This window comes from Argopecten irradians, chromosome 6, assembly GCF_041381155.1.
Source record: "Argopecten irradians isolate NY chromosome 6, Ai_NY, whole genome shotgun sequence".
In the NCBI taxonomy this organism is placed as follows: domain Eukaryota; kingdom Metazoa; phylum Mollusca; class Bivalvia; order Pectinida; family Pectinidae; genus Argopecten; species Argopecten irradians.
Window position 1 is genome coordinate 11,804,122 of NC_091139.1, and position 13,500 is coordinate 11,817,621.

Consider the following 13,500-nt stretch of genomic DNA (forward strand, 5'->3'; position numbering starts at 1 on the left):
ATAGTTGCCCTGTCGTTTTCTCTATCACGTCAGTGACATCGTATCTCGATTTTGCAAACATTTTCTTATTCTACAAAAAAAGAAAAATGTAATTTAAAACATATACCTTTACCTTATTCCATACTGACCTGAACATGATAGTTTCTTTCCAACAGTAGAATGTGTTATTTAGGAAGAAATCAATGCAAACACGATAACAGTCAATGTGTTTTTATAAAGCTGTGTAGCTGTTTAAGTTAACAGTTGCAGATAAAAACGGGATGTAACAGAAAATTGGAAAGACAATGATGCCGCCCTCCTTTTGAATAAGACATCGCAGCATTTATACGTGGGTCGTCAAGATCGCTAGCAAACAAGCAATGAAAGAAAGGTTTTTAAAATCAATTCAGGTACCATACACTAGCATGATGTTGAAATCCAAATTCAAGCATATTTAAAACTAGAGAGAATTGAAACGCTCGGGAAATCTTTCTGATGTCAGTAGCAGAATAACATATGTTTGCGTAAAATAACAACAACATTCACAACAGCAACAACAACAGCAAAAACCAACAACAAAATTTAGAGTCACATTATTGCCATACATAAATGACGTGAATACTTCTATATCAATACTAATAGCGATCATATTCGTTTTCACTGTTCATAATGAAGTTTCTAAAAGGGTCTTTTTCGCGACATTTTGGTTATGATTATCTTTTGTGGGTTTAAATTCTGACTTTGTACTATTGTCGTACTTTTCCACCAAGCAATCATTATATCCTTCATCCGAGAGTGTGTAATGGGCTCCGCCGTGTGGTTTTAGTTCCTGATTGGCGTCTTTATTTTCGTGTGTTTCCTGGGATTCAGACTTAACAAGTCCACGACTGAAAGAAATGCGATTGGGTGCAAAGGATTCGTTTGTTTGAGCGTTTGTTTTTATACCAGAACGATCTACACTAACATCGATTTTCGTATTGAAAGGCACCAAGGAAGTTGTATTTTCAAAGGCTTCATCGTCACTACTTGAAATATGTCCCGACAAATGTCGGGTATTGCCTTGCGATTTTGGTTTTCTCGTGACATCATGATGTGGCAGGCGAGACCTTGTACAAGGTATATCACTTCTAGTTTTCGAAGGCACAGGAAGTAGTGTTCTATCACATGGCAAACTATGAAGCCTATTGTTCGACAGGTGTTGTTCTTTGCAGGGCGACCCTTCAGAACTAGTACTTTGCATACGTTGAATTGAAGGTACCCGCGACACAGGAAGGGACTGGACGGAATGGATGGTTTCAACAGAACCGTAATAATCCGAGGTAAAGCTTTGCTCACGCTTATGGTCTAAATTTGCTCCAATATACGGAACATTTATAGAAACATCATCACTGGGCAGTTTATTTGGTTGCCTATTTTCTTTTCCGATTCCATATGAATTTAAATCCGGGACACACATTTGTTCCGACAAACAACTCATTTGGTTGATATCACTATGTGGCAGAGTCAAGATGGAGTTTTCAATGCTACGTTTCTGTTGTACGTTTTGAACACCTGTTGACTGGTGTGATGGTGTATTATTCTCGTCTCCCTGTGACACTACCTGTTTTTCTTTGCGCGCACTATCCTCTTCTTGCGCCACTCTCTGACTTTCCTTGCTCATATTACTGTCCTTTGCTTCCTTTTGTTTTTCTCCACACGAATCATTTCCAACGCTCTGCGCTAATCTCTCTGAACATTTATCGATTTTGGACTTTGCTGGACTTTCATTCTTTTCTAACGCCCAGGCACGTAAAACATCAAAAGGATCTTTGATTTGATCTGTATGAGAAGAATTGGTTGACGGACTCTGTGAAGTCATGCTTGACGACAGATTTGACGCACTGCCATATTGTCTCGTAACAGCATGGAGGGGACCCGGGAAGTTATAATTCAGTTTCATGTCTGATATGAGTTTCGAACTGGTTTCATGATTTGCAGATTTCGTTAGAACGACCTCGCTCTGAAAACTTGCTCTTCTTCGGCTGCAATAAGCTCGGTTGTCAAACGTTGGACGTAGAGATTGAGAGGAGGAATGCGGTATACACTGTGTGCTTGCGCGCCTTTGTGAAAGGTATCGCGGATTAGGGAATGTCATTTGTAAATCAACTGATATATTGTCTTTGAATGGGAGACAGTTTTGCACATCGACACTTACTGATTTGTCTCCGCGTTGTTCGTCATGACTGACGTCACTATCGAGAGAATCCAGACTATTATCACTGGCGTAACTTGGGGAGGACTCACTTAAAGACTTGTCTCCAAGAACCTCCTCTGATATACTGGTAAGACTTCCCGGTGAATACCATGATGTAGTCGAATCTTTAGGGTGCTAAAAACGAGAGAAAATAGTGTTACCAAAATATACATGTATAATTGTTTTCTTGTGCGGACTGAATGACTGCTGTTTTAAATATTTCTTTTGTGAGCTTATTAGAAACATATTATATTGTCCTGGGCCAAGTTTCATGAACATTCCTTAACTTTAAGGATTCCCTTAACTTAAAACTCTCCGTAGGAAAGCATTATATATTTTAAGTAAGGTTCCTTAACTTCAGATTTTTCATTAACTTTTTTAATGCTTTCCAATGGTGGAATTTAAGTTAGGGAATTCTTTAAGAGTAAGGAATGTTCATGAAACTGGGCCCTGTTTAAATAAACCATTAACTATTATTTCAAGTTTAACTTTACCTATGAAACTCATCGCGTTCCTGATCATGTGACATTTTGTGAAGCAATTTTCTCAACGATAGGCTACTTTTAAAAGATAACTCCCCTTGTTTCTTCGTGATGTGCTTAAGCAATATATATATTCAATCAATGTTGTGCGACTCAATATGGCTTACATTGACTAAACCTCGAAAACTTTCATTTTTTATAGACAACCTGGAGCCTTGCCATTAATTACCCACTTCAAAATAGTAGGAGTAGAAAAATATTACGTAACTTGAGACACGTGAAGGTGAACCTCTACCTACTTATATAAATCACGTTTTCTGTGGGAGGCGGTGCGCCTTCTTTTAACACGGTTGAGCCGACTCGAATAGATACCACTATACATATGCTAATATTTTCAATGGATATCATTGATGTGCCATCTTATTCAATACAATAACTTTATATAAGTTTTTTTCCTTTTCACCTCATTGGATTGGAGGACGAATCATGTGGCGTCAGAAATTGTTTCGTTATTTGTTTTTTCATATATTAAATCGAAGCACATGTATTGAAATAACTTAAACTATTGAAAAACAAGGTATTGTATTTTGTCACGGGAGTGTATCATATATATATTAATGTCAATGTCAATTGCCAGTAATTAATGTCACGCACTTTAATACGCGTTTTCTTTGATTATATATTATTTATGATACTAACAGTCAATAGAATGGTATACGTGTGCAAAGACTTCTACCCCTTTCATACTTATTACACATTCAAAGTGTGTATCGTGTAGGAGACGTTCCTCACCTATATAAGATATCGTGACAAAAGCAGCAGCAACTCTCGGAATTTCAGCGCTAAAAGCTAAAGTTGTAGAAAAGGGCACTTACTTTACTAAATATTGCTAAATTCAGTTTTCTATTTTATATTTCAATGTAAAATTCATTAATTATTTACAACATATTCGCTGACTGTGTACATTTTTATATGACATTGTTGGTGTACCAGCTTATCCCTAATTTAAATGATTTTGTTAGTGTACCGACCTATCCCTGACGTTTACCGACCAGTGATATGAAGTTTGATTTCGTTTTTAAGGTATGTTTAAACGTTATGTGCGGCAGGAAACCATTAATTAAATCACCTTTCAAGTCTGCAGTGGAAAGTATACATATACCTGTGTATTTACCTAACTGTCAAAGATAAACTTTTTCTATTGACGGTAGGCGACATTCCCGTACTTTCTTTATGAGAGAACGTGAATAATACTACCGGTTCTCTTACAGCAAATACTAGGGGGTAAAGGAGTAGGGACATGTTGAGGGCTCAGAAGGATATTGGTGCAAGTAGTAAATACTGGAGTTGCTAGGCAATGGGTCTAGTGAAGGGACTGATGGAGGATTAATGAACCGTATATCTTATTACGGTAGGGCTGGATATATAGGGAAGGGATGGATACAGAAGGGATGTGAATAGAGAAGGGATGGATAGGGAAGGGATGGGTACGGAAAGGATGGATATATAAGGGATGGATAGGGTAGGCTGGATAGTGAAGAAATGGATAGGGAAGGGATGGATACGGTAGGACTGGATAGTGGAGGAATAGATAGGGAAGGGATGGATAGAGATGGATAGAGATGGATAGGGAACATAGGGAACGGATGGATAGGAAGGGATGGATACAGAAGGGATGGATAGGGCAGGGATAGATAAGGAAGGGGTGGATAGGGAAAGGATGGATAGGGAAGGGATGTATAGGGAAGGGATGGATAGGGAAGGGATGTATAGGGAAGGGATGTATAGGGAAGGGATGGATATAGGGAAGGGAATGGATAGAGAAGGGATGTATAGGGAAGGGATGGATAGGGAAGGGATGTATAGGGAAGTGATGTATAGGGAAGGGATGGATAGGGAAGGGATGTATAGGGAAGGGATGTATAGGGAAAGGATGGATAGGGAAGGGATGGAAAGGAAAGGGAAGGGATGTATAAGTAAGGGATGGCTAAGGAAGGGCTGGAGAGGGAAGGGTTGGATAGGGAAGGGCTGGAGAGGGCAGAGATAGATAAGGAAGGGATGGATAGAGCAGGGATGTTGAGAGGGAAGAGATGTGAATAAGGAAGAGATAGATAAGGAAGGGATGGATAGGGAAGAGATAGATAGGGCAGGAATGAGATAGGGTAGGAATGGATAGGGCAGGGGTAGATAAGGAAGGAATGAATTGGGATAAGAGATGGATAGGGAAGGGATGGGAAGGGTAGGGATGTGAATAAGGAAGAGATAGATAAGGAAGGGATGGATAGGGAAGAGATAGATAGGGCAGGGATAGATAGGGTAGGAATGGATAGGGCAGGGATAGATAGGGTAGGAATGGATAGGGTAGGAATGGATAGGGAAGAGATAGATAGGGCAGGGGTAGATAAGGAAGGAATGAATTGGGAAGAGATGGATAGGGAAGGGATGGGAAGGGTAGGGATGTATTAAGAAGGGATGAATAAGGAAGGGCTGAAGAGGAATGGATGGATAGGGAAGGGATGGATAGGGCAGGGATAGATAAGGAAGAGATGGATAGGGAAGAGATGGATAGGGAAGGGGTGGATAGAGAAGGGATGTTGAGAGGGAAAGGATGTGAATAGGGAAGGGATGGATAGGGAAGGGATGGATAGGGTAGGGATTATAGGTAAAGGATGGAAAGGGAAGGGAAGGATAGGGTAGGGATGGATAGGGAAGAGACGGATAGGGAATGGATGGATAGAGGGGGGATGTTGAGAGGGAAGGGGTGAATAGGGAATGGATGGATAGAGGGGGATGTTGAGAGGGAAGGGATGTGAATAGGGAAGGGATTGATAAGGCAGGGATAGATAGGGTAGGGATGGATAGGGCAGGGGTAGATAAGGAAGGGATTGATAGATGGATAGGGAAGGGATGGATAAGGAAGGGCTGGAGAGGTAAGGGATGGATAGGGAAGGGATGGATAGTGAAGGATAGATAAGGAACGGATGGATAGGGAAGGGATGGATAGGGAAGGGATGGATAGGGAAGGGTGGAGATAGAAGGGATGGATAGGGAAGGGATGGATAGGGAGGTGATCGATAGGGAAGGGTTGGATAGGAAATGGATGGATAGGGGCTGGATAGATAGAGGCTGGATAGTGTAGGGATGTGGATATGGATGTGATGGAAAGGCTAGGGTTGTGAATAGGGAATGGATGAGGATAGGAAAGAGATGTAGATAGGGTTAGGATGGAAAGGAAAGGGGTTGATAGGAAAGGGATGCAGATAGGGAAAGGGTGTGGATAGGTAAGGGAGGTGGATAGTGAATGGTTGGATAGGGAAGGAATGGATATGGAAGGGATGGATAAGGAAGGGATGGATAGGGAAGGGATGGATAGGGAAGGGATGGATAAGAAAGGGGTGGATAAGGAAGGGCTGGAGAGGGAAGGGATGGATAGGGAAGGGATGGATAAGGAAGGGGTGGATAAGGAAGGGTGGAGAGGGAAGGGATGGATAGGGAAGGGATGGATAAGGAAGGGTGGATAAGGAAGGGCTGGAGAGGGAATGGGTGGATAAGGAAGGGATGAATAAGGAAGGGATGGATAGGGCAGGGATGTTGCCGGGGAAGGGATGGATAGGGAAGGGTGTGGATATGGAAGTGATGGAAAGGGTAGGGCTGGATAGGGAAGGAGTAGATATGGAAGGGGTGAATAGGGAAAGGATGGAAAGGAAAGGGGTTGATAGGAAAGGGATGCAGATAGGGAAGGGATGTGGATAGGTAAGGGAGGTGGATAGGGAAGGGTTGGATAGGGAAGGAATGGATACGGAAGGGATGGATAAGGAAGGGCTGGAGAGGGAAGGGATGGATAGGGAAGGAATGGATACGGAAGGGTTGGATAAGGAAGGGCTGGAGAGGGAAGGGTTGGATAGGGAAGGAATGGATACGGAAGGGATGGATAAGGAAGGGCTGGAGAGGGAAGGGTTGGATAGGGAAGGAATGGATACGGAAGGGATGGATAAGGAAGGGTTGGATAGGGAAGGGATGGATAGGGAAGGGATGGATAAGGAAGGGATGGATAGGGAAGGGCTGGAGAGGGAAGGGATGGATAGGGAAGGGATGGATAGGGAAGGGATGGATAGGGAAGGGCTGGATAGGGAAGGGATGGATAGGGAAGGGATGGATAGGGAAGGGATGGATAGGGAAGGGATGGATAGGGAAGGGATGGATAGGGAAGGGATGGATAGGGAAGGGATGGATAGGGAAGGGATGGATAGGGAAGGGATGGATAGTGAAGGGATGGATAGGGAAGGGATGGATAGGGAAGGGATGGATAAGGAAGGGATGGATAGGGAAGGGATGGATAGGGAAGGGATGGATAAGGAAGGGATGGATAAGGAAGGGATGGATAGGGAAGGGATGGATAGGGAAGGGATGGATAGGGAAGGGATGGATAGGAAGGGATGGATAGGAAGGGATGGATAGGAAGGGATGGATAGGGAAGGGGATGGATAGTGAAGGGATGGATAGGGAAGGGATGGATAGGGAAGGGATGGATAGGAAGGGATGGATAGTGAAGGGATGGATAGGGAAGGGATGGATAGTGAAGGGATGGATAGGGAAGGGATGGATAGTGAAGGGATGGATAGGGAAGGGATGGATAGGGAAGGGATGGATAGGGAAGGGATGGATAGGGAAGGGATGGATAGGGAAGGGATGGATAGGGAAGGGATGTTGGATAGGGAAGGGATGGATAGGTAAGGGATGGATAGGGAAGGGATGGATAGTGAAGGGATGGATAGTGAAGGGATGGATAGTGAAGGGATGGATAGGGAAGGGATGGATAGTGAAGGGATGGATAGTGAAGGGATGGATAGTGAAGGGATGGATAGGGAAGGGATGGATAGGGAAGGGATGGAAGGATAGGTGATAGGGAAGGGATGGATAGGGAAGGGGATGGATAGGAAGGGCTGGATAGGGAAGGGATGGAGAGGGAAGGGATGGATAGGGAAGGGTTGGATAGGGAAGGGATGGATAGGGAAGGGTGGATAGGGAAGGGGTGGAGAGGGAAGGGATGGATAGGAAGGGATGGATAGGGAAGGGAGGTGGATAGGGAAGGGTTGGATAGGGAAGGGATGGATAGGGAAGGGATGGATAGGTAAGGGAGGTGGATAGTGAAGGGATGGATAGGGAAGGGATGGATAGTGAAGGGATGGATAGTGAAGGGATGTATAGGGAAGGGATGGATAGGTAAGGGGGTGGATAGTGAAGGGATGGATAGGGAAGGGATGGATAGTGAAGGGATGGATAGTGAAGGGATTGGATAGTGAAGGGATGGATAGTGAAGGGATGGATAGGGAAGGGATGGATAGTGAAGGGATGGATAGGGAAGGGATGGATAGTGAAGGGATGGATAGGAAGGGATGGATAGGGAAGGGGATGGATAGGTAAGGGAGGTGGATAGTGAAGGGATGTATAGGGAAGGGATGGATAGTGAAGGGATGGATAGTGAAGGGATGGATAGTGAAGGGATGGATAGTGAAGGGATGGATACGGAAGGGATGGACAGGGTAAGGATGGAAAGGAAAGGGGTTGATAGGTAAGGGATGGATAGGGAAGGGTTGGATAGGGAAGGGATGGATACGGAAGGGCTGGAGAGGGAAGGGATGGATACGGAATGGGTGGATAAGGAAGGGATGGATAGGGCAGGGATGTTGCAGGGGAAGGGATGGATAGGGAAGGGGTGTGGATATGGAAGTGATGGAAAGGGTAGGGCTGAATAGGAAAGGGAGTAGATATGGAAGGGGTGAATAGGGAAAGGATGGAAAGGAAGGGGTTGATAGGAAAGGGATGTGGATAGGGAAGGGAGGTGGGTAGGGAAGGGAGGTGGATAGGGAAGGGAGGTGGGTAGGAGGTGGATAGGGAAGGGAGGTGGGTAGGGAAAGAATGGATAGGAACGGGATGGCTAAGGAATTACAGGTGTTTTAATGTGTTTTTGTCGCTGGCCGGGTCTTTATCTAGCCAGGTATTCACAATGAATCAAAACACCACCGCAAACATAATATCGAATTTGAGATTACTAGACAAATAGTTTATATATTCAGTATTTTGAAACTGTATTTGCTTTCGATGAAATATCAAAGTCACTCTATCAACAAATATATATATATATACGTACTGGATTGCCATCCAGATTAGTCTGTAACGCCGAGGGTGTTATTTAAACATTGAGATAAGTATATTGAGTGGTCCATGTATTGTTTTCGGAGGTTAAAGATCAGGAGCATACACTAATCGTATTTAACAGACCGTCGCTAAATTACAATTATACAGTTTTATCGGCCCCCTAAAATCCTCTGCACGAAAGTACTTTGTTGACTAGAAATGTTATCGTTCTATAAATATTACTTTAGCTATGGTTTATATTATCAGTAAATAAAGTAACAACATAATATATAGGTCATATCATCCACGTGAGTGCATCAATAAGGATTATTAACAGATCATTTAGTTGATTACTTTTTCATAATAACACAGCTTATATTTTTCACACTCTATTACGATTCAAATAAGAAAATAACATTAGCAGATAAATTTAAAAACAACTATATGCATTTTTACATTTAGCGTAGCATATTCTTTCGTTTAAAAACAGTTGCTTAACTGTTGATTTTTTAACTTGAGCAATACAAAGCAAATGGGCCTTAACGGTCAACTAATGTATGAGGTCTGGTACAAATCGATGTAACGACTAAACACCTGTATTGGCCCATTAATTGCACTTATCAGGCTCTTGAAGTCAGTCAGTGATTTTATTAATCTGACTTTTTAATCTACGAGGTTTATTCCATCACATCTGTGAATTGAGAAGATTCGTTTTGGCCCCGCACCACTGGCTCCTGGAGGTTAGCCAGGACCAATTTGGATATGATGTTAAAATGCTATCTCATGCTAATAATTCTAACCAAGTTTTACTCATTTCCTGTGGAGATTGAACAAATAATGCTCAAAAATATGTTTACTCTATATCAACTAAAGGAAATTTGACCCCCTTATGGCAAACCAATTAAACATTTAATGAAGAGCATTTAATAAAATTACATAAGATGTCTTATATATTTATACAAGATATAAGATATATTGTATATTATATAAGATATCTTGTATATTATATAAGATATCTTATATACTATGTAAGATTTCTAATACAATACTTGATATCTTATATGGTAAATAAGATATCTCATATGGAAATTAAATAAGATATATATCTTATTTATGTATATAAGATATCTCATTAGATATAAATGTAGTGTTACAATGTAGATATTGTAAATATAATGATGTTCATTAGCTATAAATGTAGTGTTACAATGTAGATATTGTAAATATAATGATGTTCATTAGCTATAAATGTAGTGTTACAATGTAGATATAGTAAATATAATGATGTTCATTAGCTATAAATGTAGTGTTACAATGTAGATATAGTAAATATAATGATGTTCATTAGCTATAAATGTAGTGTTACAATGTAGATATAGTAAATATAATGATGTTCATTAGCTATAAATCTAGTGTTACAATGTAGATATAGTAAATATAATGATGTTCATTAGCTATAAATGTAGTGTTACAATGTAGATATAGTAAATATAATGATGTTCATTAGTTATAAATCTAGTGTTACAATGTAGATATAGTAAATATAATGATGTTCATTAGTTATAAATCTAGTGTTACAATGTAGATATAGTAAATGTAGTGTTACAATGTAGATATAGTAAATGTAGTGTTACAATGTAGATATAGTAAATATAATGATGTTCATTAGTTATAAATGTAGTGTTACAATGTAGATATTGTAAATATAATGATGTTCATTAGTTATAAATCTAGTGTTACAATGTAGATATAGTAAATGTAGTGTTACAATGTAGATATAGTAAATGTAGTGTTACAATGTAGATATAGTAAATCTAACGTTAAAATGTAGATATAGTAAATATAATGATGTTCATTAGCTATAAATGTAGTGTTACAATGTAGATATTGTAAATATAATGATGTTCATTAGCTATAAATCTAGTGTTACAATGTAAATATGGTAAATATAATGATGTTCATTAGTTATAAATGTAGTGTTACAATGTAGATATTGTAAATATAATGATGTTCATTAGTTATAAATGTAGTGTTACAATGTAGATATTGTAAATATAATGATGTTCATTAGTTATAAATGTAGTGTTACAATGTAGATATAGTAATATAATAATGATGTTCATTAGTTATAAATCTAGTGTTACAATGTAGATATTGTAAATATAATGATGTTCATTAGTTATAAATGTAGTGTTACAATGTAGATATAGTAAATATAATGATGTCCATTAGCTATAAATCTAGTGTTACAATGTAGATATAGTAAATATAATGAGGTTCATTAGTTATAAAGTGATTGATTATACATGTATATTATATATTTAAACATTATGTTTTATTATTAGTGTTTGTCTTATAGGTGAGTGACGTATAGTGTTTTACCTAACCAACACGATTTTATTGCATTCCTATAAAATTCGTCATAATTAAACATTAGCTAAGCATAGGAAACTTCATAATGGCGGATACTTTATACGTGTATAAATTATATAATTCTTTGAAGTGTTCTTTTTATTACGTTGTACTAGGATTGAATACTGTTTGCACTAAAACAAACATGGCGTTACGTGACTAGAACTTGCGTGTTTTACATTCCGTACTAGCAGGTAATCACAAACTTTACAAATGTTGACAGCCCCACCGATAAAAAGTGAGGATCAATCGTAGTGAATGGAGTGGTACGAATTTAGGAGGTTATTAAACGTACATAGCAATGGCGATTTCTAGTTTTAAATTTAACAGTATATCGTCTGAGTCTGTACTGTCCAGGTACATAATAAAATGTTAATTTATTTGTTACTTTAATTGCATATAGTAAACAACAACAAAAAAATGAAATTAAATTATGATAAGATCTGAACTTTTGCATAAAAACTCCAAAGCATTACACAAACGGATATACTATCTCATATTTATTATAGCTTAAGACGGATAGTTTAATTATTCTTGTTGACCAGCTTACACCTATATCCCATTTTCTCTGTAGATATGCAAAATCAACGAATTGCATTATTTGTGTATATCTTAGTAGACCTACAAGGTAATAATGATATATTCGATGTGTTTAGTGGGTGGATCCTCCTATACATAGTCTACAATACATTAACCCGTATGTAGAAAGTTACAGCAGGTTGTTGGGGTTCAATCGGTAAGTATAATTCGTCCTATATACCGGTCATTTTGATGGCTATATATATGTATATCTAAACCCATTTTAAATCTCTATCTGCCAGAGATAGGTGAGCAAACCTTAAGATGACACAAACTTTACACAGGATTTAATCAGTTTTTATCACAGAGGAGATACTGCTGTATGCAGACGTGGGTGTATTGTCTGATTATAGATCAATAGTCAATCTCATCGTGAATAATGCCGTCAAACAGTTTATAACTGTCCCGAATAATATGGCTCGGTCATTATCGATGTTTGGAGAATTAATTACCAATGTTAATGTCAATGTAGTTTCCGCTGGTGGAAGTTTGTTAGCTTCTCAGGGTGTCATACCCACACGTTATCTTACATTGCATAAGACCCATTCAAGATGATGTCATTCCATGGAATGTCATTACCATGAACAACGATCCCAGTAAAGTAGGGTTAGGGTTAGTAATTCATCATATGTACTGTTTCCAGATTTTAAATGATTAACATATGATTGTAGTCAATACCTACCGTAATGTCTTTTACTTGTCCGAGATCACTGCTGGTCATTCTGACATGCTGGATTCTTTGTAGCTGTTTTTCTCTCAACATCTTAAGTTCGGCTAGACCAGCGAGCGATTCCTCCAGTCGCGGGCGTAACCGCGGGGTAGGTTTCTGTAATACAGAAACCCTCAGTTCCCCCGGCATTTGTCTTCTGGGTTTATACTCCGGGGATTTTCTCCGACTTCTTGTCAACTCGATGACTTTGTCCGGGGTCAGTTCCACCTGATCCCCAAAGGGGCCGTGGGTTGTGGACCCCATCTTTGCAAATAAATTATCCGGATAGATTACCATCTGACATTGGTGACGAGAAATGTCCACATATACATATAGTCTTCATCATTACGTCCACATACAACAAGCTTAATAATATATTCTGTTAGAAATTCATTCGATCATTCCTCAATGAAGTTTCTGTTACAACTAGCATGGGTACGTATCGCCGAACTTCTCATATGATTACGGTAGATGTTAAACCACATAGGTATATATACAAATAAAATACAGGTAACACACAGGTAATACCTGGTCGACAGTAGCGCTACTATACACTGAAATGTACAAAGGCATACAAAAGTAAAGAATGTCCGTCTATATACTTGTCAATCGACTGCGTTTTAAGTGCCACCCGCCAGGCTATACTCACGGCCATAGCTGGGGTTGTGGTTAGACAGAAGTGCACACCTAATCCGAGAAAAGACTTACTTTAAGTTATTGTGTACTTATCAAGCTAGACGTTGAAAACTTCACTTATCATATAACTAGCCCGTCCAGCCATGTCATACGGCCATGTCATAAATATCGAAAGAGACATGTGTAATAGCACAATTATGACGTCACAGGTATTTTTTTTACGTCATAATATATTTTACGTCATAATATATATGACGTCATATGATTGTCTCAGTCAATGGAAACGTCACATACATGCCGGATTTCTTCTGTTTAATACAGAGACGAAATCT

At 39.5% G+C, this 13,500-nt stretch overlaps 1 protein-coding gene across 1 annotated transcript; it reads right to left on the reverse strand.

Moving 5' to 3' along the window:
• Positions 1-145: 145 nt before the first annotated feature.
• On the reverse strand, positions 146-13,281 carry LOC138324998 (serine-rich adhesin for platelets-like). The gene is made up of 2 exons (XM_069270312.1): positions 12,506-13,281; positions 146-2,347 (listed from the first exon to the last, which is right to left on the reverse strand). The coding sequence occupies exons 1-2, from the start codon at positions 12,827-12,829 to the stop codon at positions 644-646; spliced, it is 2,028 nt and encodes a 675-aa protein (XP_069126413.1). The 5' UTR covers positions 12,830-13,281; the 3' UTR covers positions 146-643.
• Between the last annotated feature and the right edge of the window lie 219 nt (positions 13,282-13,500).